A 22,990-nucleotide genomic window follows, 5' to 3' on the forward strand; every position below is an offset into this window, starting at 1 on the left:
AAGTGTTTAGCTACATCCATGTTACCTTTTTAAGTTGCCAGGACAGCAGTCTCACGAGCATTTAATTTTCCTCTTATGTAATGTTTCATTAGAGGGCAGGAAAGAATGTTTTCCCTCCAATTACATGCTTACTCAATTTATGATAATTTCATTCTCCAAGTAGGGTTTCCTCCTTTTAAGAATTTAAGGGGACTGGCTCATTATATTGCTAGTGCAACATGCTTTAAAAAGAAGATCACACACACAAAAAAAACAAAAACAACAAAGAAAAATCATACACACAAAAGAAAAAAGAAAATCAGTAAATTAAATTCGTGGTTTTCATTTTGGGCCACTAAATGTGGCTTATTCAAAGTAAGCCCCATCTGGCACATTTGTTCCCCCCCAGTGTCTATCACAGCCTTGTGCACTTAGCTGGCTCAGGTTGCTATCACAAATACTAGAGACTGGGTTACTTAGCAATAGACATTTATTTCTCACAGTTCTAGAGGCTGGGCTGTCCAAGGTCCAGGTACCAACAGATTTGGTTCTTGGAGAGGGTCCATTTCCTGGTTGTAGACAACCTCCTCCTCAGCACGTGCTCACCTGCCTTTCTACACACTGTCCGTGCATAAAGAAGGAAAGTGAGTCTTCCTACAAAGACACTAATCCCGTCTTAGGGCTCCCACGTCCAAATACCATGACACTAGGGCTTCAAATTTAGGAACTTTTGAGGACACAGACATTTTGGCCCATAACATCTGCAAAGTAGGTATCAAAATGTTCAAAGAAATAATAGAAAAGTGTTTTATTTAGCCAATTCACTGAGTATCCACTATTTGCCAGGCACGTACAGTTTGCAAACCTGGCTGTTGAACAAGTCACTACTAAACTATAAATCAAATTATTGGGTCCTACCTTCAGCATTTCAGTAGTCTGGAATGAGATACAGAAAGCTGTTTTTTAAAAAGGGTTTCCAGGGGTGCCTGGCTGGCTCAGTCAGAAGAATATGCAACTCTTGATCTCAGGGTCACGAGTCTGAGCCCCATGTTGGGTGTAGAGATTACTTAAATGAGTGAATAAATGGGGGGGAAAAAAGTAAAAAGCTTTGCAGAAAAGGCTAATGAACAGCCAGGTTTAAGAACCACTGACTGTGGCCTATTTGGAGAACACAGATCTGTATTAAATGGGTTAAATTGTTCAAAATATCTAAGGGACCTTTTTTTTTTAAATAATAAATTTATTTTTTATTGGTGTTCAATTTGCCAACATACAGAATAACACCCGTCAAGTGCCCCCCTCAGTGCCCGTCACCCATTCACCCCCCACCCCCTGCCCTCTTCCCCTTCCACCACCCCTAGTTTGTTTCCCAGAGTTAGGAGTCTTCTTGTTCTGTCTCCCTTTCTGATATTTCCTACCCATTTCTTCTCCCTTCCCTTCTATTCCCTTTCACTATTAAGGGGCCTTTTTCTTAGAAGAAAAGTGAACTATTACTTGCAGTTCCACCAACTGAAATCATAGTTAAATGCTACAAATTGGATTTTAAGTTAAAAGCACCAATTAGCCTCTTTGCGTTCTGTTTCCCATGTATCTCTTGTGTTTTTCCCACAGAGGAGGAAGATGACCTCTTTGATGATCCTGTGCCATTACCGTTAAGGCACAAGGCTCCATACCAGCTAACTCTCCACCCTGAGGTATTTGTAATGACTGCAACATCACAAAACCAGCCTGAACAATGGAGACAAAGCACAGGGTACCTCAAAGCAGAGAGCATGCAAACCGTTCCTTGGGCAAACTTTGTAGATTGTGAAGAATCTAACAGTGAAAGTGAAGAAGAATTACAAACCCCAGCTTCATCTCAAGAAGACTTGGGTGCTGTCACACAGCAGCAGCAAAAGGCTGATGTAGAAGTACCACAGTGGGAAATATTCTTTAAAAGAAATGATGAAATCACAGATGACAGTTTGGAAAACCTCCCTTCTTCTACAGAGGCAGGAGGTTCTCAATCACCTAAGCTCTTAAGTGACTCTGATGGGGAATCAACTCATATTTCTTCCCAGAATTCTTCTCAGTCAACACACATATCTGAACAGGGGAGTCAAGGCTGGGACAGCCAATCTGATACTGTTTTGTTATCATCCCAAGAGAGAAACAGTGGGGATATTACCTCCTTAAACAAAAGTAGCTACAGACCAAAAATCAAGGAGAATATCCCTGCTTCTCAGATGGAACAAAATGTACTTTGTCCAAGGAATACTTCCTCTGACTTGAAACACAGAGATCAAAATGTAAAGGTAGTTCCCAGTGTTGGAGAACGGACTGCCCTAAGCAGTGGGAAACACATACCTCAGGAGAAAAGGATGCTAAATCTTAGCACCAATGCAGATTCCCCAAGCTCCTCAGATTTCGAAATTCCCTCAACACCAGAGGCTGAGCTACCTAAAGGAGAGCATTTGCAGTATTTGTATGAGAAGCTGGCAACAGGTGAGAATATAGTCCTTGAAAAGAGAAAAAGCTCATTCTTGGATACTTAAAAATTTTAAAGCTTGCATTCTCAAGCAACCACTAAAAAAACCTACACTAAAGAGGTAATAGTCCAAATCATACCAGACATATCAGAGTGGAGTAAAAACGCTCCTGTAACCTAAAACAGGGCAGTAAAGGGGAAGCAGAGAACAAAAAATGGGACAGATACGGTAGAACTAAATCCATACCTCAATAATTACATTAAGTGAAAATGGTCAAAACGCACCATGAAAACATAGGGGAAAAACAGTCCTCCTATATATAGTGAATGATGCAGGTAGGTTAACAGCAAAGAATGGAAAAAGATCCCTAAATACTACTTAAAAGAAAGCCGGAATGACCATATTAGCATCAGGCAAATTTCTAATGATAAAAGATCTACACACAACGCTGTATGTATATGTACCTAAAAACAGCTTCCAAATACAAAGAGCTAAAACCAAGGAGAAAGACAAACTAATGCACAATTCTAGCTAGGGACTTGCCCATTCCTCTGTCAATAACAGAATCAGCATACAGGAAGTGAGGAAAGATACAGAATGAATAGCACCACTGACCAACTGGATCTAACTGACGTAGAACACTCCACCCAACAACGTAAGTGCCCATGGCACACTGACTACGATAGACAACCGTATCCTGCAGGTCATAAAATGCTTCAAAAATCAGCCCCTTATTTATCTCAAAAGCTGTATCACTTACAAATGCTGGTATGAATACAATGACAAAATTTAAAGCAGAAAAATTAGAACCTAAAATAATTAAATGGCAAAAGCATTAATGTGTTCTGAGTTGTTTTCCTTCAAGTCCATCAATGGGTTATGTCATCAACACTTTGGGGTATGCTGACATTTTATACATTACGGAAGCAAAAAGATTTCACTTACAATGATTTAAGTAGAGAATCTAAAACAATCTGCAGATTAAATGGAATGATATGCATTATCATGCGTATCACTGACCCCTTTTTTCTACCTCAGCAGCTACTCCTCAGCTTTTGATGAAATATATTCCACAGACTCCATATGACTCGGGTAGAAATACATTCACCCCATTTTACCCCTCTCTCCTATGAGTACTATTACTAAATGCAAAGTGAATATAAAATTATTAAGGAAACCAGCAGAAATTGCAGATCATTGGTTGAGTATCAAGTCATAACTACAACAGGCCTAATAAAACCCAGAGACTTGACTTTTTATTTACAGCTCTAAAAATTAGTTACACTTAATTATTACAAATCATGTAATCAGGGCAGCCCTGGTGGCACAGCGGTTTGGCGCCGCCTGCAGCCCAGGGCATGATCCTGGAGATCCTGGATCAAGTCCCACGTCAGGCTCTCTGCATGGAGCCTGCTTCTCCCTCTGCCTGTGTCTCTGCTACTCTCTCTCTCTGCATCTCTATGAATGAATAAATAAATAAAATCTTAAAAAAAAATCAGGTTATCAAATGTAACTATATATTCACTGACACTGAAGACCTCACCTTTAACAGTCTAGCTTATAACCCAAAACATGCCTGTAAACATTCTGAATTTTTTAGCACTTTATAATCACACTATCAATTTAATATTACATACTGCCATGTTCTTATTGTTCTATAGGTGAATCTGGCATAATAAATGCCAGCTGAATGAATATAAGGGCTAGGAGCACTAGAACAAACTTAAGAAGAAAAAAAAAAACTTGTAGCCATCACTGAAGATTACAGTACAGAAGAACTGTAGCAAATACTTACATATGGTGCTTACTCTATGATGATGATTCATTCTTTTACACACTGGATATCAACTCCATTAATTCTTACCACCACCCTTTGAGGTAGAGAAATTATTCTCCCCATTCAAAAATGAGGCTAAGGCACAGAGAGGTTAGTTCACACAGCCGGGAGGGGGTAAAGCCAGGAATGAAAATGCTGGCAACTCAAGCTCCAGAGTCCATGCTCTTAGCCACCATGCAATAATGCCTCTCAAAAAGAGCACAGGAGGAAGCAGGATTAATTATAGTGACTACTTGATTTTTACTTTAAGAACTGTAAAGTATAAAAGAATAAGTGAAAAAAAGTTTCAAAATGCCAAGATACAGCCCAGATGCTAGCCACATTTGCCTTAGGAATCCAAGAGTTACATGTTTGTTGAAACTAAAAGTATAAAATTGAGTGCATTATAGTCAGGTGTTACTGGCCCCAAGCTGGGTGATCTATGGGTGTGTTAATCTTATCTACCCGTCTAGACCCTTTCCTTTGCTGTGCTATAGGGCCAAGAGCACCAGACTCACAGGCTTAGGAGAAGCACAAGAGCACATATAAAGAGCCTAAGACTTGCTCAAAGAATGGAAGCTTTATGTTAAATTTCCTGGTGACTAATAATACTCAAAAAATTTTACAAGTATCTATCCATATCCATTTTATGCTATGTAAAATTCTACTCTAATATTTAAATGGATCAACCATGACTGACAAACTTCTTAAAAGGCAAATAACATTTAAGGGAATAGTATAAAAACCTCTGGTTAATTTCAAAAGAAGTAGGCAGGAATATACTGGTGTTTTTGGCCCTTTTGTAGCCTTACTGGAAAAGACAGTAAAATATTCAGAAACAAAGCTAACCTACAATAAATAGAAAATCAAATGCCAAACTAAATTTATTTGGCTAAAGAAAAGTGAACTGTAAGAAAAATAAGTGCAGTCTAGATTTTGCACATAGAGGGAAAAGACCCTGAGATTACCAATTGTGTATCGCGATCCTTATATAGATACTGAAAACAACGGTATTAGTAAAACTCAGACTGGATTAATTTACAGTTTAAACTTGATCTAAATATTACCCTTGAATTTTGGCTATACTTATACTGAAGGGACAAATTCTGACAAAACTAAAGAAGCTAAATGTTGACAAAATAGTTAAAAGCTTCTAACAGTTTCATGTAGAGGGTTTCTAGTTTACTAAGTCCAACTTTTTAATAAAGTAAGGGTAACAGGTCATTAAAATCTCAAAGATCCATTAAATTTCTAGTAATAAAGACAAAATGAAACAAATTTACTGAAAATAGCCATTTTCCCTTTGCCCTCCTGTTTTACATTTTTTTTAACCACAAAAAGTAGACAAGATTAACTGGATAGTACAACTGACTTTTTAAGAAGAATATTAAAATTATATCTTTAAACCTGTTGAAGAATTATAATTCAAAGTAAGCTTGGCCATTGGAGCATTATAAATCTGTGATGTTCTCACCACTGAAACCATGTGACTAATTTCTCATTAAAAAAACACTAAGAAATGGCACTAAAAAAAAAAATGTATTTTTCCTTGACACCTTCTGCAGATTTTGGTTAATACACTGAGACTCCAAACATGTAAAAAAAATTTACCGTATATTATAAAAGAGCAAAATCATGTGGTAGCTATAAAAATATAATGCATAAAGAAACACAGCTTCTCCCAAAAAAGAGGTTAAGAATTTAGAAGATATTGGAAGTGCTGCATTTGAGGTCCATTCAATTTTACCCACTTATTTTAGGGTCATTAAAGCAACAGGGCAATGAGCTTAGGTATAATTTAATTAGGAATACTGAAAGCCAGATTTACTTGCTGCGTTTACCTTCATGCTGGACACCATGATTACAAATCCCACAATCACAGAAATGAAAACACATTTTTTCCTGATTGATGTTTTACTATGCAGGAAAACAAAACAAAAACCAAACAAGGAATATATTCCATTTCAGTCTTCATGGTTCAAGTAAAAAAAGTTCTCATAACTCAGGTACACACTTTGTCCAACCCAAGTTTTAGCTTTATCATATTTTAAAAATTCATGTATAAAAAATAAGTATCAGTTCAAAATATAGATTATTTTAAGAGACTGCAGAAAATATAAAAATAATTAAGTTTGGTGGAAATGTTAAAACTGCCTGAAATTCAGAAGATGTATCATATGAAACATTATTGTTAGGTACAACTGCACTCAGGGCTATCTTGTTTTATTATTTATGTTTAGACCAGAAGTACTCAACATGGATCTCTTAATTTACGTTACTAAGAGGGGCCCTTAAAGTGCTCCATTTCCTCTGCCTGGCACTCCCCAAAACTCTCCTGGTCCCACTGCCCCCATCCTTCAAAGCAGCATAATGGGCAGCCATTCTAGAATTTTAGAGCTTTTTTTGGAAATTATTCCTTTAAGGGATTAAAAATCTTTAAGAATTACTGGTTCAGATATACATGCCTCAGAACAGTCTAGATTGTTTCAAAATATGAAATCAAACTGTATTTAAACTTTTATATTTAATTTAGACCTTAAATTTATCATTAAAATCCAGTATTTTGATGAAAGTAGGAAAATAGAATAATTCAGTATCACCTGTTTGTCTCAAATACAAGTACAGTGAGTAATAATGGGAATGACAACATAACAGAAATAGCACTTGTATATATTTGCCCAAATTGAATTAACTCTCTAAATTCAAGGTGTATGGCAGGTTGAATATTTGATCTTAGTGACTTACACTACTAGTTTGCTTAAACACTGAAGGAGGCATTTTTCTCTAGTCTTTTTATGTATGCATATGCTCATCTATAAATAGTTTTCCCTTCATGTTTAGTATCTAATCACTAAATATGTATATCTCAAATTAGTCTATGTGACCCTGTGTTCTTCTCTTCAGAAGCATCACTAATACATTTGGCCAATAGTTTGAAACATGAACTGTAATTAACATAGCATATAATCTTGACAATCTGAAAAGAGTCCCAAATACTTTTTTGAAATGTTAACATTAAAAAAAAACAAAACTACAATTGTCAGCTCTATTTCCTGAAAATTCAGTTGAGGTAACCTCTGCAAGTCACAGCTCCACACTTGCACACAGTTCTGACCCTCTTTTTGGCTGGGCTGTGGTCAACAGAATCTGAAGATATATCTCCAGAACCTGATCACATAGAAAAAGAAATACAGAAGAGTTAAGACAATTCAGAAGGAAGTTCAAATTTTCTATCAGTTTTAAGTAAATGTGAATATTCAGAGACAAATCATTATGAATTATCTTTTGAAAGGATGGTGTGAGCTAGTAAGAGATAAACACATATGCTATTAGCCCATATTAATAAGACTAGCTTGGAAATGATGGAACTTACTGGGAAAAATCCAATACATAATCACTCAATTTCACACTCTATTAAAGGCCATAAAGCTAGGCTAAATAGTAACAAGCTGTACTTAACACTTAGAAAAAACAGAAAAAAAACAGTCACAATGAAGCAAATAAAAGTACCATTAAAAAAAAAAAAAAGCCAAATCCGAGTAGGATTGAACTAAGTTAACATATGATTTAAATCAGATTTTCAGCCTTTTGAATATACATCTCTTGGTAAATATTCAGGAATGTATGCCTTACAATTTAAAAATACAAGTAATACTGAGAAAAGATGTATAATAAGCTTTCATAATGGGAATTAAGAAAAAAGCAGGTGGCAATGTGGTATAGAGAAAAGAACATTACTCAGCTCAAGGTCATACAGACCTGGATTCTAGTTTTACCTGTGTCAGATTAGCTTATGACCTTGAGTAAAATGACAAATTTAGCCTCATTTTTTTCTCCTTTTTAATATCTGCTTGGTTCAGATCTTTTGGTTCAGGTTTTTTTTTTGATTAGATTCTTTGTACCGAAACAACTGAACACCAATCAAACTACTTGAAAACCATACCTTTCATTTGATAATCAAAAGTGAGCTCTTCTCCAGCATTTATAGTTCTTGTGGAAAATAATGCTATTCGGGGAAGACGGGTATCAAGGTTGTCAATGAAAACATTGAACACCTGAAGATTTGGGTCACACTAAAAAGGAACATTAGAACCCATTTAAGTAAAAAAGACATGAACCTTCTCTTCTACATGCCATATAAAATACTTAATTTCCCAGACTTGTATTTTTTAAAGTTCTATTAGGAATTACATTGTTTATTGTTTAGAGGTCTTTGAGGCATGCAAATTAAAAAATACTGTTTTCACTTACAGAAAATCTTAAACACAACCCTAGCAAAAATGATAAATCCACATATATTCACCTGCAGCTACAACAATTACTAACATTTTTACCAATCCTGTTTCATTTAGTCTCGACCTTTTAACTTTTCTGTCATGATAACATTATCATTTAGCCTGTATGTAGTTCAGTAAGGCATAAAGAAATAGAAATAGAATAAGTCAGCACTATACAACTCAGATTCCATACTGTATGGGGTTTCATTGCTTTAACTTCTGTTTGGAATTCTACATGAAGTTCTGGACAATGCAGGAAGAAACATCTAGTGAATCATACTAAGAAATCAAAATAAGTGTTTACTTGTCCTTGAATAGACTATTTCCAGAGTATCTCAAACTTACCATTAAGAAAAAAAATTAAAGCAAAATAAGTAAATAAAAAAACTAACAATGAAGGAATCAGAAGGTCTGACATTTCACTACTAAACATAAACTAGTTTCTTGGTATAAAAATCCATCAAAAGTTTAGCATGGTCTACCTTCCTTATATGGCAGCTACATAACTTACATTTATCTGCTGGCACTTAGTAGGTACCCAGTAACTATTCACCTCTTATTTTTAGAAATAGTTTATAGAAGTTAAAATTCTACAGTTAAGGTTCTAGCTGTAGTCTAAGATCTTTTCAAACATGAATTGAAAATACTAACTTGTAATTTAGAAAAATGGCCCTAAAAACTTATTCTACAAATTCTGAAATTTTATTTTTTATTTTTTTTAAAAATTTTTTTTATTTATTTATGATAGTCACACAGAGAGAGAGAGAGAGAGAGGCAGAGACACAGGCAGAGAGAGAAGCAGGCTCCATGCACCAGGAGCCCGACGTGGGATTCGATCCCGAGTCTCCAGGATCGCGCCCTGGGCCAAAGGCAGGCGCCAAACCGCTGTGCCACCCAGGGATCCCCAAATTCTGAAATTTTATAAACAGCTTAACATGTTTACATTTTAAGAAAATACAGCTATCTTTAGTTGCAATCCTAAAATTCAGCTGTTAACTTCTGTAAGAAACTTCTACAGTTGCATGTGATTCTTCACCTTTCCACCTCTTAATTCCTCCACTCCCTTCTTCCTCTATATGAAGAGAAAACCTTACAAAGTTTTGAAAAGATTAGATGAAATACATAAAATCTCTTGCAAAATGCCTGGTATTTGGTAGTCACCTCAATGAATTTTCTAAATACAGCAATAATACCACAACCTAACTGAAGAGTTCTTTGTATTAAAATGCTTTGGAAAAAAAAAAAAAATGCTTTGGAAGGACGCCTGGGTGCTCAGCGGTTGAGCATCTTGCCTTCCGCTCAGGGCATGATCCCAGAGTTCCAGGATCGAATCCCACATCGGGCTCCCTGCATGGAGCCTGCTTTTCCCTCTGTCTGTGTCACTGCACCCCCCCCCCCCCCATCTCTCATGAATAAACAAAATCTTAAAAAAAATGCTTTGGAAATATTAAAAGGGTAAGTAACTTAAATACTCCTCAACTATGGACAAATCGTTAAAAACAGTACTAAGTTGATTAGTCCTGTCTATTCTTTAAGTATCACTTACACTGTGATTAACAAAATGAGAGACATTTCCATATCGGGCTGCATCCACTGTGAATTCATCAGATTCATAATCCAGATCAAAGAGATATGTGATTCCCTTGTTGTCATATAATTGTCCCCGTCTTTCAGCTTCTTCGCTTGTGATTACCTAAAAAGAAGAAACTATAGTATATTATATAGCTATTGTTGAATTGAACACTCACCCATAAATCTATTATTAATTTATTAATGCCTTAACAACAAAGGTTTAGAAAGTAAGAAATTGAGGTGTCTTTAAAACAAATATTCAGGGATGCCTGGGTGGTTCAGATGGTTGGGCATCCACCTTTGGCTCAAGTCATGATCTCTAGATCCTGGGATAGAGCCCCATGTTGGGGTCCCAGCTCAGTTGGGAGTCTGCTTCTCCCTCTGTCTCTCTTCCTGCTTGTGCGCGCTCTCTCTCTCTCTTGCTTTCAAATGAATAAAAAAAATGTTAAAAAAAATAAAACATATTTACACAAGAGCTACAAGAGCTCTCTACAAGAGCTGAATGGAAAGATGTGGCAAACTAAGGGCAGAAATGACTGCAAAAGAATCAAGGCTGTTTAGACAGGCATTGGGACAACCCACAATTAACAAATTAAGACAGTATTACTTTCATTCTTATTTATTCAGATGTTCAAAAAGCTACCCAAGTATAGCTTTCTGTAGGATATAATGGAATATAAAGGGATAAATTTACAAGTAAAGATAGTCTTAAAAACCTTATTTTTCCTGTAATTAATCTGTGCAGTTATAAATGGAAATTTGTTACAAATACAGAATTTGCAGCCAACTGTATGGGAAGTTTAGTTTCGTAAAGTAGGCTCTTTTCATGTAATTCTGTAGCTCAAAACTCTCGTGTACAGTTCTGTTCTAAGAACATAGCTTTACCAGATGCCTGAGTTAAACCAAAAACATCTAAAGTGATTGTCGGTGTCAACCAGATTTACAAATCTGATTATACAAGATCTAGTATCCCTAATAGAGATTTACAATAATCTGTCCTTGTCTCAATACTGAAGGCTTGAAATACTTCCAATCTCAGAATTCTAGATGAATACAGATAATTATATGTGACCTAATTCCACATAACTTTAAAATGTCAGATGTGACAAACTGAGATACACAGTCACACTTTTATTTTCCAGTCAGCGTAATCCTTCACTCAGTTTGAGGAAGTGTAGCATAGGGGAAAAGTGCACTCATTTTGGAGCCTTGGTTTTGAATCCTGGCTCCTCTTCACTTCAACGTGACCTTGCTCAAGTTGAATTCTCTATGCCTGTTTCCTCATCTATAGTAATGGAGATAATACTACTACCCCAGAGTTATTGAGACGATTAATGAGTTAAAACAAAAGGTACTTAGAATAGTATGTGGTACATGCTAAATACTACTTTTTCATATATTCAAATTATATGTATAAAAATAAATTAGCTCAGTCTTTGGTAATTTAGAGAATAGTCTCTGAGCTACAAAGAATTTGGATTTTCTTGTGGATGCAATAAATGCTCTTAGGTATATTTTACATTTGTACGGAAAACATTTGTCTACAGTATCTCTCATGTTGATACAATACTGAATTTGGCCAACTACACTTAACCATATTTAGTCAAATGGATGGATTATAATCTAAACGTTTCTAAAGTTAGCATGTGTGTAGATCTGATTTTTTTCTTAGGACTTTTGTGTAAAATAGTTGCCATATTTTACAATTTCAATGACTATGTGTGGGTTTTTTGGTTTTGTTTTTTTTTTGGAATGGGTGCTTTTGAAAGAGGACTGTTTGTCATTATATCTATTTTTGTTCATATACAAGTCTGTATTTCTAATTATGCCAGTGAACCCTTCTCTCAAACCCGAGATTTTTACACACTTGCAAATAGTAATATAAAATTGTACCAATATTTGTTACTAAGGTAAAAAAAAAAAGCATAAACCTCCCACACCCATTATTTAAGTTGAACATACCTCTCCAACATATTCCATGACAAAACTCATTCTTTTAATCTTCACAAGGGTTTTTACACCCCAGCCACAGCCATTACTAGTTCGAAAGATGCAAAGTGAATACTGGGTGCCTTTTTGTACAATCCTATTGGGACAATCGGGTCCACATTGACACCTCGAGTTGCATTCATAAATGGGGGTACCAGGTGGGATTTTAATTTGCTGGTTTTTATTATAAGCCAAAAGAACTCCAGCTTCAGCAGGACAACATTTCTCAAAGAAGCAATCTGTACATGAACAACCAAAGGTAGCTTCATTGACTAAGCTGATTCCAGGAGCTGGTTTGTATTCATTAATATAGTAGAAGTCTGAAGGTGGGCCCTCTAAGTCAACAGTATTTTCAACAAAAATCATTCCTTTATGATTCTTTCTTCTGTTGAGTTCATCTTGCCATCTCTGCAGAGCTATCCTCTGTTTAGCCTTCTTTACAATGTATTCAGCAATGGCAGGTTTCAGAGCTTTGTTATTGTCTTTTAGAGATATTGCTTTGCCTTTCTTTACCTGAGATAAATAATTATGCTTGTCATTAGAGAACTGCTGAAGTAGTAATGGGCACTTGAGATTTTGCAAAGGTTCCCAAGTATTTGTAGAATCTGGCCATCCTTTCCATTTTACAAGATAATATTCCATATCCTTAAAATATAAAAGAAAATTGCAATCAGATTATGACAGTCCTAATTACTTAAAATAATATCTTGAAGGGTAAGGTAGCCATTATCATTCTCCTTAATAAAGTTCAGAATACACTGAGTCAGAGGTTTTCTTTATACTACATAAAATATGTACAGAATTTAGTTTAGTATGTTTGAACACAGGTAAAGAATTGCACCTCGGAGATAAGAGTACTGAAATTCAATGGTATTTATCTTGATCATGGAAACAGGTAGTCTCAAAACTAACAATTTATGACCTACGTTAGTACTTGACATGACCAGCACAGATGTAGGCATCCTCTAAGTAGGGAATTTTAATATTTTACATTGGATATAAGGCAAGTTCTACTTCTCTATATCATGGGGCACACAGCCCTTAGATGTTCTAGAAACACAATGTTCAATACAAACATTCCTAGCTGCCATGTAGCTACTGAGCACCTTAAATCTGGCTAGTTGAAATTGAGATGTGCTTTAAGTACAATATACATTGAGTTCAAACAATAAACAAAAAAATAACATATTCAACATTTGAAAAGTACTGATTACTGAAATATTTTGCTTTTATTGGGTGAAATATCTTTTTTTTTTTTAATTTAAAATCATCTCTATGAGCAATGTGGGGCTCAAACTCACAATCCCAAGATTAAGAGTCACATACTCTACCGACTGAGCCAGCCAGGTGCCCCTAATTAAAAATATTACTGAAAGCAATCTCACTGGTTTCATTTCACTTGTTTAATGTGATTACTAGAAAATTTAAAATTACATATATGTAGCTTATATTGTTTCTATTGGACATAACTATTCCAGAGAATTCTTACTTTAGACTCACGCATGAATGGATTAGGTAGCAGCTACCAAAGAGCAAACATTTTGATTTATCCCTCTGACTGCTGTTGTGGCCACCATGGTAACTAGAATTTTGCCTTCCTACCCCAGTGAGTCACTGAGGTTCTCCTCCCTTAAAATCAGGGAATTCCATGTTAAGTAAGTTTCTCTTTAAAAATGTAGTCAAGTGTGTAATAAAATAAAAAAATTCTAAAGCCCTTCAATTTTTTCTTTGTCGTCTGGAATAACATATATCCACATTCTAAAATATAAAAGTGATTAAACTGTATTCTACAGTTTTTAGTTATTTTAAATCAGATATAGATTAAAACCTTAACTGGGATACATTTGCTTTTCCCTAAAATTTTTAACAAAGTTTTTATTATAAAGTAAGGATGAGCATCACACTTGTTCTACTATTCATAATTTATTAATGCCAAATAACCTGGAAGACTTGAGAAATGTTGCTGAGGCACAAATTAGGGGGAGGTACCCTGAGGCAGCTTTGCTGAAGTCACTTAGCCAGTAAGTTTTATTTTCTCTCCACCGATGAATCTCAATGTTTCAGTATAGTCTACTCAATAAGCAATACTGCTTGTGAATTAAAAGAACTATTCTTTATCAAAAACAGTCAAAATATGCATTACCTATTAAAAAATATGGTTAAATTAAGGTGTGAAGATATGCACAAAAATTGTACTTTTGTGGAAATACATATTGTGATTTCAGTGGAAAAAAAGGAAAAGCTTAGTCACATATTTAAGTGTTAAACTGGCTGACTAAAGTAACACAGATTTCTTCCTCCTGTCCGGTTACTACAATTTAGGATTTACATTAGTAGATATCTGGCTCAACAATAATGTGATCCAAGTGGCAGTATCTAACATATCTATTCTACTTCTTAGCTAAGGAAGTTTTTAATTTTTCTGACTTGGGAATAAAGCAATTCAACTCTAGTCCTCTTTTTTGTCTACAACAGTTTTTCCTATCATAACCCTGGATTATGCCAAAAGTTGTCAGCAAATAATGAAAGAAACAATAACACTGGCTTCAAATCAAATGATTAAGCTAAATTATCATTCAGCAGAACTAGTAACACCAGGCCTCTGAAGTCAGCTTCCAAAGTAGTATGTATTGTTTAATTATGAGCCAGCTGCATTATTAGTGACTAAATTTTGTATGTTAATCCCATTGGTATCTACTTAATTTATGGCTAGTAAAGATGTTTATAAAACATGAGTGCCTTTGGCAAGATAGTATAGAAATACTAGTAATATCTCTACTTGATAGACTTATTTTAGTAAATGTATTTTACTTTTAAATCCAAAACTATTCCCATTTTGAAAAGTTGATAATTTTACACAGAAAAATTAGTTTGGCTTAACAGACTTAGTTAATTCATTATGTTAAAAATCTCAAATAAAAGCCCAAAAGTTCCTAAGCCTCATAGATGTCAGTATCTTCTGATATGCAATCAACTCTTGATTACCCATAGAAATGGAGTATGATTGTAAAAATAATCCATCAATCACTCCTGTATAATTTAGAATGCATCATAAGATTTTTTTCTTAAAGACATTTTCCCCCACTATGCATGGCTTAGGTTAAAATTCATTCAAATATTTTAGTATTTAAAATAAGTACATGTAAGTTCAGCCACTAGGGGGTGTGAAGAGATATAAGGTAGGGCTAACCTTTAGGAGTTAAAAAAAATCTCACTGGGAAAAGAGGCAATAATATGTACAGTAAGCAGCAATGCAAAGCGGTACAATTTTAAATGGCAAAACAAGACAATAAATACCTAGAATATAAAGAGGGAAATTAATATAGTCAGAAAGGAGTACAGAGAAAGCAGAACAAACTAAACTGTGAGAAGCCGATAGGGTTTGTTGGGTAGGGAACAAACAGGGCAGGCAGGATGAAAAACACCAGCAAAAGCTTGGAGCTAAGATTTGTATGAAGTATCCAGAAAACAGTGAAGAGATGGATCTGGCTAGCTTTAAAGTTCAGAATATTGAAGCAAGAAATTCAACTGTAATGGCAAGGCAAGAGCAAATTTCAGCTTTGAACACTCAACAGAGGCATTTGAACTTTTTTGTAGGCCAATGGTTCTTACAATTCTCAGAAACCATGGTGTTTCTGCAGGAAGCTTCATTACATACACATACATTTAATTCCACCTTGTTCATTAGGAACAATTTACCAGTCTTCTAATTGCCAAGCCAACGACTCTTCTTCAGTCCTCCTGCTACTTCACTTAGGCTTTGATACCACCTTTTTCTCTTCACTATTGTTCCTTTTCTGCCTTCTTTGGTGAGACTACTTATACTATATCGCTGCCCATCACTTAATGCAGATACTCGGGGCTCTGTTCTTGCCCCTTTTCACAACAAATGTTTATCCCTTTTGAGAATCTAAAGAAAACTATGGACCTTCCCCTAACAAAAGTCACATATGTCGTGTTTTGGATAATGGAGACTGTTTGGATTCCAGAAGTTAATTCTTGCTCTCTGGGCAATCTTATCACTCTAGTGGTGTTAACATATGCTAATGACTTCCAAAACTTCATCCCTATATAACTTCAATGCCCCACCCCATATATCCAATAGCTTACTGGATGTCCAATAGGTTCTTAAATCCACCTATCTCCATGGAACTTCCTAGATGGATTTTTGTTTCCCATGGTAATCTTACCATCTACCCAGTCACAGAGTCACAAACTAGGAGCTCAATCTAGATTCTTCTCAACCCATCAGGTTTCTTCAGATACTTGTTCCTGTCCATCTCTATTACCATAGCCCTAGTTACTTCAGGCCTTCAATTCTTCCTGGGATTATTACATTAACCTCCTAACTGGTTTCCCTGCCTCTAGTCTGACAATACCCTCACTTTATCTTTACTAAAGTTTTCTTATAAAAATAAGAAATCCACAATACCAATCATTCTATTACTTTCTTGCTTAAAAATTTTAATGGCTCCCCCATAACCTAAAGAATGAAGTTCAAACTTCCTATTATAAAAAGATCATTCTTGGGACGCCTGGGTGGCTCAGTGGTTGAGCGTCTGCCTTTGGCTCAGGGCCTAATCCCGGATTCTCAGGATGGACTCGTCTCACATCGGACTCCTTGCATGGAGCCTGCTTCTCCTCCCTCTGCCTGTGTCTGGCCTCTCTTTCTGTGTCTCTCATGAATAAATACATAAAAGCTTTAAAAAATAATAAAAAGATCATTCTTGATTGGGTCCCTGATGCCTCTCTGGCACAGTCTTCCATTATGGCCCCATTCATACACCACCCTCTAGCAATACTGAACTGTGGCTGCTAGTACTTGAACATGCCAGGCCTTTTCACTCCTTTCTGCTTTGTTCACAAAGTTCTAATTACAATGACCTCTTCCATTTCCATAATGAACTTATTTTGGTCTCATCTTTTATTTGTGAAAAAAAAGCTACTCATCTTTATAAGTCAGCTCAAATGTCACCTACCCTGTGAAGTCTTTCTTGCTTCTCTTATCCAAGGAGAGCTGATCACTGCCAACCCCTTGTGTTCCCACTTCCAAACTTAACCAGAGACCGAGGGGGATGAAATCTTATTCTTCATAGCCCCCAAACCAAGCACAATGGGCTACTTTATCTTTGGCTTTGACTACATGTTTCTGAATGCCAAAACAAAAAATAGGACTATCAACATGCATGCAATATAAAAAAAAAAAAAAAAAAAAAATCACAAATAATAGTAACTTTATGGATCTTTAAAAGAAACACAAGCTGTTAAATTTAATCTGGATAGTAATTCATGTTTTTTTCAATATTTGTTCTGTCATCTGCTGTCTACAGCCACTAAGTGGTAGCAAGCACAAAAACTTAAAGAAATATATATAGTTAATTTTTCCTCCAAGTTTTAAAAACATATTTAGTACTGGTGGTAAAACAGCCTGCATTTAATTATGAAAACACTAGTGTCTGTGGAAGGTCACTGGATTTTCAGGCCAGTAACTGACCAAGTAGCAATTCTCAGACCTGGGCTAGTGGTCCAAGATAGACACAACTGAGCAACATGACCCTGGAAAAGCCCTTTCTTGGAGTTCTGTTTCCTTCATCTCTGAAATACAGATTTTAGTCAAGTGATTTCCATGTTACCCCAGTTCTTAACAAATCATTCTAAGTGCAATCAGTCTTTTAGGAATAGTAATCTACTGTTTGATGTGGATGATTCCTATCAGATGTGCCATGCACTGCAGTGGCAGTTCTAGAGACACAGAACTACCTGGAAACTTTATGAAGCCAAACTGTGGTAAGATTTCTTTCTTAATATTTGCTTACTAAGGGAGAAGCCTTACCATGTGCATGGGGGGTTCTGGTTCTTTTCAGTTTTGTCACAAGTTTTCCTGTATGAAAGTTCAACATGACAAGAACGTGGTGCAGAAGAATCCTACAGCACTGACACTATTACAGTTTGTTCAAATGGACCCGAACGTGAACTCAGGACAGTAAGAGTCTTGTTGTTCTTCCAGTGAGCATTTGTTCCACTTCCCACGCTGGCTGTTTCAGAACTCTCCCACTTTGTTCAAGGGCACTATCCCGCTACCTCCCCCATTGTTTTCAGTAGCACTAGACCTCTGTTCCTAATACAGAGAGAAAAAAGAAGCTCCCTTAATTTTTACCCTTCCGTGAACATATAACTAGAGAAAAAGTGGAGCAGATACAAGAGATGTACTTCCTCCATCAATTGTCCCACCTCTCCTATCTCTCAGGTTCTCCCTATTTGTTCTCACTAGCATTTAAACGTCCTTCATTTTTTTAAACGCAAAATCAGACCAAACCTTCTTTGAGATATAAATGCTGGACTATGTAAGGAATTTCAAAAAGATATGATAAATTACTAAAAGTTGAGAGATGGGAGACTAAGGTCATGGCGGGGGTGGGGTAAGATTTCTTTTCAGTATAAGAACATTCAACTTTTCTAACCTTCAATTTTTAAAATAACAGGCATATACTACCTATTCAGATTTGTTAATAAAGTATAAAATTATAAACGCCTTTTAAACCTACATAGCCATTTCTCCCTTTCTTCAAACATAGAATTCTTCAAAGCATTGTCCACACTACTTGACTCTACCTTCTCACTTCTAATTTGTTCAATTTATTCTACTTTGGCTTCTTCTACCCATGCACAGACACTGCATCAATGACCCTTCCATTGTTCAATCCAATGGGTCCTTTCTGGTTCTTCTCTGATCTATTGGCCTCTTCTTTATTTTGCTGACATTATTTCTCCCTCAGGCTTCATGACTCATTTTTCCAGGGTTTCATCCCACCTTTGGCCAGTTTGTCTGTTTCTTTGATAGTTCTTCGCGTGAGAACTCCCTACCCCATTTCCCATACCACTCATCAGTCCTTGTTCTCTTCTTACATTTCTTTTGCTTGAATTACTGCAATAACCTTTATCACTTTCGAACCATTCATGGCACAATAGCCAGAATACCATCTTCAAGACATTCACCTCATTATGTCACTCCTCTGCTCAAAACTACTAGGTGTTTCCCTACTGCCCTTAAGATAAAGTCCAAATTCTTTTCCTGTACTGTAGGGAACTGTACTTTCTGGTCCTCTACATCCTTCTAGTCTCCTTTCAATCCCTCTTGCTATGTTCCACTCACATTTTCTATTCTTTGAAGAAGTCAGGCTCTCTTCTACCTCAGGACCCTTCCCTACTTCTCTTCCCATCCTTTAGGACTGAGTTTAAACACCATTTCTCACAAACGGCTGCCTAGTTTCTCCAGAAGTTACATCGTTCTGTTACATTAGTCCTTACCTAAACTGTAAGGTTTTCTACCCTCACTGAAGGATCCACTCTATGTATCAGTGGATAAAATGACCTCTGTGTCATTCAATGCTGAGATCCCTAGTGTTTAGGATATAATCCTAGAGATGGGAGATGGCAATAAAAGCTGCTGAGTTCATTAAGGGGTGACCGTATTCACTCCCAGAACTTTAATTGCTATATTTTCTGTGTTTCCAGTTTTCAACTGTCTCCTGGTCATCTTACAGTTAAATGTTCTCAACCTTCTGCAAACCCAACCTGGTCCTCCTATCCTAATCCTCCTATATTGCTGGATCTTGGGGAGCAGTATTATCTTTACTGCTGCAAGTCAGAAACCCATGTTTTCAAAGATGTGGATCCCTCACTGCTGGATCCCTCCCCAATCCCAACCACTAAACCATACACTTGTACATTTAATAACCATGATAATTAAAAAAAAATCACCTATTTCTTTTCACCTCCTTTGCTACTTTAGTTTAAGCACTATCATTTCTTGCCCAGATTACTGCAACAGTCTTTCAGAATGTTTAAATTGTGTATCACTCCCCTCCCCGTCAATCCACCTTCCTCACTGCAGAAAGAAAATTCTGAACTAAATATCTGATTGTATCATTTTCTGAAACCTTTTAAATGATCCCCGTTTGCTGTAGAATGATGTGGAAGTTTCTTCATTCCTCTCTCATTCTTTCCCACTCCCATATTCTAGCACTCCATTCTCTTAAAACCATGAGTTACAGTGTACCTGTCTTTTTCAGGCCTCAGTGGGACCTCCCCTCCTCTGAGCAGCTTTCTGCGACTTGGCCCAGTGCACCTCCCACAGATATATAATCAAGTCTGCCAGTGCACTTATTATACTATACAATGAATGGTTTATCTGTCAATCTTTCCAGCAGGCTGATTAATCTTTATTTTTCCCAGAGCATAACACAATACCTGACACACAGAAGAAACTCATATGTTCACTGAGACTAGAGAAACATGACACGGGAGCTATTAGTCAACAGATTGCTGCTGTACCCTAAGTATGAAGCTAAAAAGGTCTAGTCTACTGGTGACTGTGTGAGGATTAGAAAAAATCACTGATGCAAAAGCCAATTAAATTAATTAACCACTAACTAAATACCCATTATGTACTAGATAGAGACTACAGTAATACATAGTCTGGCCCTAAATGGCTGACAATTTAGCAGAGGAGGTATGAAACCAAGCTATAAAAGATGTCAAAGTTCTAGAATAACAACAAAAACAGTGCTTTTTAAGTCCTGACTATAAATTAATTTTAGGGACATGGGGGAGGGGAAGAAGGCTCAAAAATAGTGGTAGCCTTTCAGCTAACTTTCCAGACCAAAGAGAATTCTGTCAAGGAGAGAAGGGAAACAACAGTATTCCAAAGAAGGAACTGGATGAGAACAGCAAAAGGGCACAGAGGTGCATAATATGTTTAAGGAATTAGAATATAAGCTTTATCTGTATTTAAACTATGTTCTCAATGCTTAGAAGACTGCCCAGCTCATAGCAGGTGCTCATTAAATCTTAGCTAAATGAAAGAATTTACAAGTATTTCCGTGTGCATAAAAAATAGGATATGTGACCAGTGATAAAGCTGGGAAGGTAGTTGGTTCCCAGATAATAAAGAACCTCAGCACAAAGGATCTCAGCTTAGATTGGTAGACAAGCCATTGAGAGGTCTAGAGCAAGGCCCTAATGCAACCAGAAGTGTGTTTTAGAAACTTCTATCATGGCTTTGAAGAATATGGTATTGCAACAGTCTCTTATGAGCTAAGTGGAGGGGTACACACGAGAAAAGGACACAGATCTTTATCCTGCCCTGAACATGAGAGGGCAGAGAGAGAAAAGATAGAGATACGTTGGAATAATACTGGGCTATAGATTAAATAACCTGCGCTAGAAATGAGAAGAAAGGAGGGATACAAGTGGTATATTGAGGATCTAAGTGCGCAAGTAGGGGTGCTTATTCCAAAACAAGAAACCAAAAGGATTGATGAGAAGGACCAAGGGGAAACCAAGGAGCAAAAGCTATCTAAAACCTAACTACAATACTCAGAATCCTGCATAAGAATAATGGTAGCTCCTTCAATGTAAGCACAGATCCCGAGGTAACTAACTCTGTGAGAGTACAGCAAGAATGAACAGGAAAACACAATAGAGAGAGATAATATAATCTGACAACCTATTAGAGGATAGGTAGGAAGGAAGAATTAAAAATGTATGAACTTGGGATGCCTGGGTGGCTCAGTGGTTGAGCGTCTACCTTTGGCTCAGGGTGTGATCCCCGTCTAGGGATCGAGTCCTACATCAGGCTCCCTGTGAGGAACCTGCTTCTCCCTCTGCCTATGTCTCTGCCTCTCTCTCTCTCTCCCTCTGCCTATGTCTCTGCCTCTCTCTCTCTCTCTCTCTCTGCATGTCTCTCATGAGTAAATAAAATCTTAAAAAAAAAAAAAAGTATGAACTTATAAGGTTAGGTATCTGGAGGTATTATGTTTAGCTTAGATAGGGAACACCAGACCAGGAAGCAGATTTGAGGGAGGAAAGCAGGTACAGTTTTGAATATGGTGAATTTGGGAACCTGTAGTGTTCAGTTCAAAATGAATCCATAAAGAGATCAATGCCTCACAAAGACTTGGCAGTCATGAGTCAAACAGACAGAAGTAGAAACCACTGGGAAAGAGGTCATCTACAGAGCCACTTTAAATGAGTAGAGGGTCAAGGATAGAGTTGTGAAGGTTACCTACATTTCAGAGGAAGGACAGATAAGAGACAACAAAGGCGATTCAGAAAGAGTGGTAGGAAAAGCGGAAAAAGGAAGGGATATAGAGATGAATAACAATGTCAGAAAACACTTCTACAATATCAGAGATCAGTTTCTGTTGTAAGCATTTATCTTTATCAATGCATTTAATGTTAATCATAACCCTATGAGATGGGTACTATGACTATCCTCATTCTATATTTGAATAAATGGGAAGACTGAGAGGCTAAGTAATTTGCTAAAAGTCACTCAACTAATAAAGAGTAGAGACGGAGTATGAACATAGGCACTCTTCATAGACAAGAATATTTCAAAGAAGAGAGAGAGGCCAACAGTATCAGATATTGCTAAGAAGGGAATGGAAGGGCAGCCTGGGTGGCTCAGCAGTTTAGCACCTGCCTTCAGCCCCTGGGCGTGATCCTGGAATCCTGGGATTGAGTCCCACATTGGGCTCCCTGCATGGAGCCTGCTGCTCCTCCCTCTGCCTCTGCCTCTCTCTCTCTCTCTAAAGAATAAATAAATAAAATCTTAAAAAAAAAAAAGAAGGGGATAGAAGTAGGTCACTGATAGGGGCATGGATCAGAATAAAGTGGGTTAAAAAGTTAATGAGAAATGAAGAGACAACCCCCAGGAGAAAATTTTTACAAATGTAAAATAATACAAATGTATCTCATGAGGGACTATCTAGCATATATAAAGAACTATTACAATTCAATAATTAAAAAACAATCTAAAAAATGGGCAAAGCCTCAGAATGAACAGTTCTCCAAAGATATACAAAAAGCACATGAAAAGATGCTCA

General features: G+C 36.6%; 2 protein-coding genes across 15 annotated transcripts in view; one reads left to right on the plus strand and one right to left on the minus strand.

The window, feature by feature from the left end:
* The window catches only part of DCLRE1C (DNA cross-link repair 1C), a 36,182-nt gene extending 32,896 nt beyond the window's left edge, over positions 1-3,286 (plus strand). For 8 of the 9 annotated variants that reach the window (XM_038530038.1, XM_038530040.1, XM_038530039.1 and 5 more), the window contains one exon: positions 1,591-2,513. In XM_038530038.1, coding sequence (XP_038385966.1) covers positions 1,591-2,513 — 923 coding nt within the window. Of the gene's footprint in view, positions 1-1,590 lie in introns of all 9 variants that reach the window. The other variant, XM_038530037.1, reaches the window with a different exon arrangement.
* The window catches only part of SUV39H2 (suppressor of variegation 3-9 homolog 2), a 34,075-nt gene that overhangs the window by 6,073 nt on the left and 5,012 nt on the right, over positions 1-22,990 (minus strand). For 3 of the 6 annotated variants that reach the window (XM_038530051.1, XM_038530047.1, XM_038530050.1), the window contains 4 exons: positions 12,075-12,746; positions 10,087-10,233; positions 8,207-8,336; positions 4,824-7,431 (listed from right to left, as the gene is read on the minus strand). In XM_038530051.1, coding sequence (XP_038385979.1) covers positions 7,325-7,431; positions 8,207-8,336; positions 10,087-10,233; positions 12,075-12,743 — 1,053 coding nt within the window. In that variant the 5' untranslated portion in view covers positions 12,744-12,746 and the 3' untranslated portion in view covers positions 4,824-7,324. Of the gene's footprint in view, positions 1-4,823; positions 7,432-8,206; positions 8,337-10,086; positions 10,234-12,074; positions 12,747-13,590; positions 13,690-22,990 lie in introns of those variants that run through there. The other 3 variants (XM_038530049.1, XM_038530048.1, XM_038530052.1) reach the window with 3 other exon arrangements.

Source organism: Canis lupus, chromosome 2 (assembly GCF_011100685.1).
Source record: "Canis lupus familiaris isolate Mischka breed German Shepherd chromosome 2, alternate assembly UU_Cfam_GSD_1.0, whole genome shotgun sequence".
In the NCBI taxonomy this organism is placed as follows: domain Eukaryota; kingdom Metazoa; phylum Chordata; class Mammalia; order Carnivora; family Canidae; genus Canis; species Canis lupus.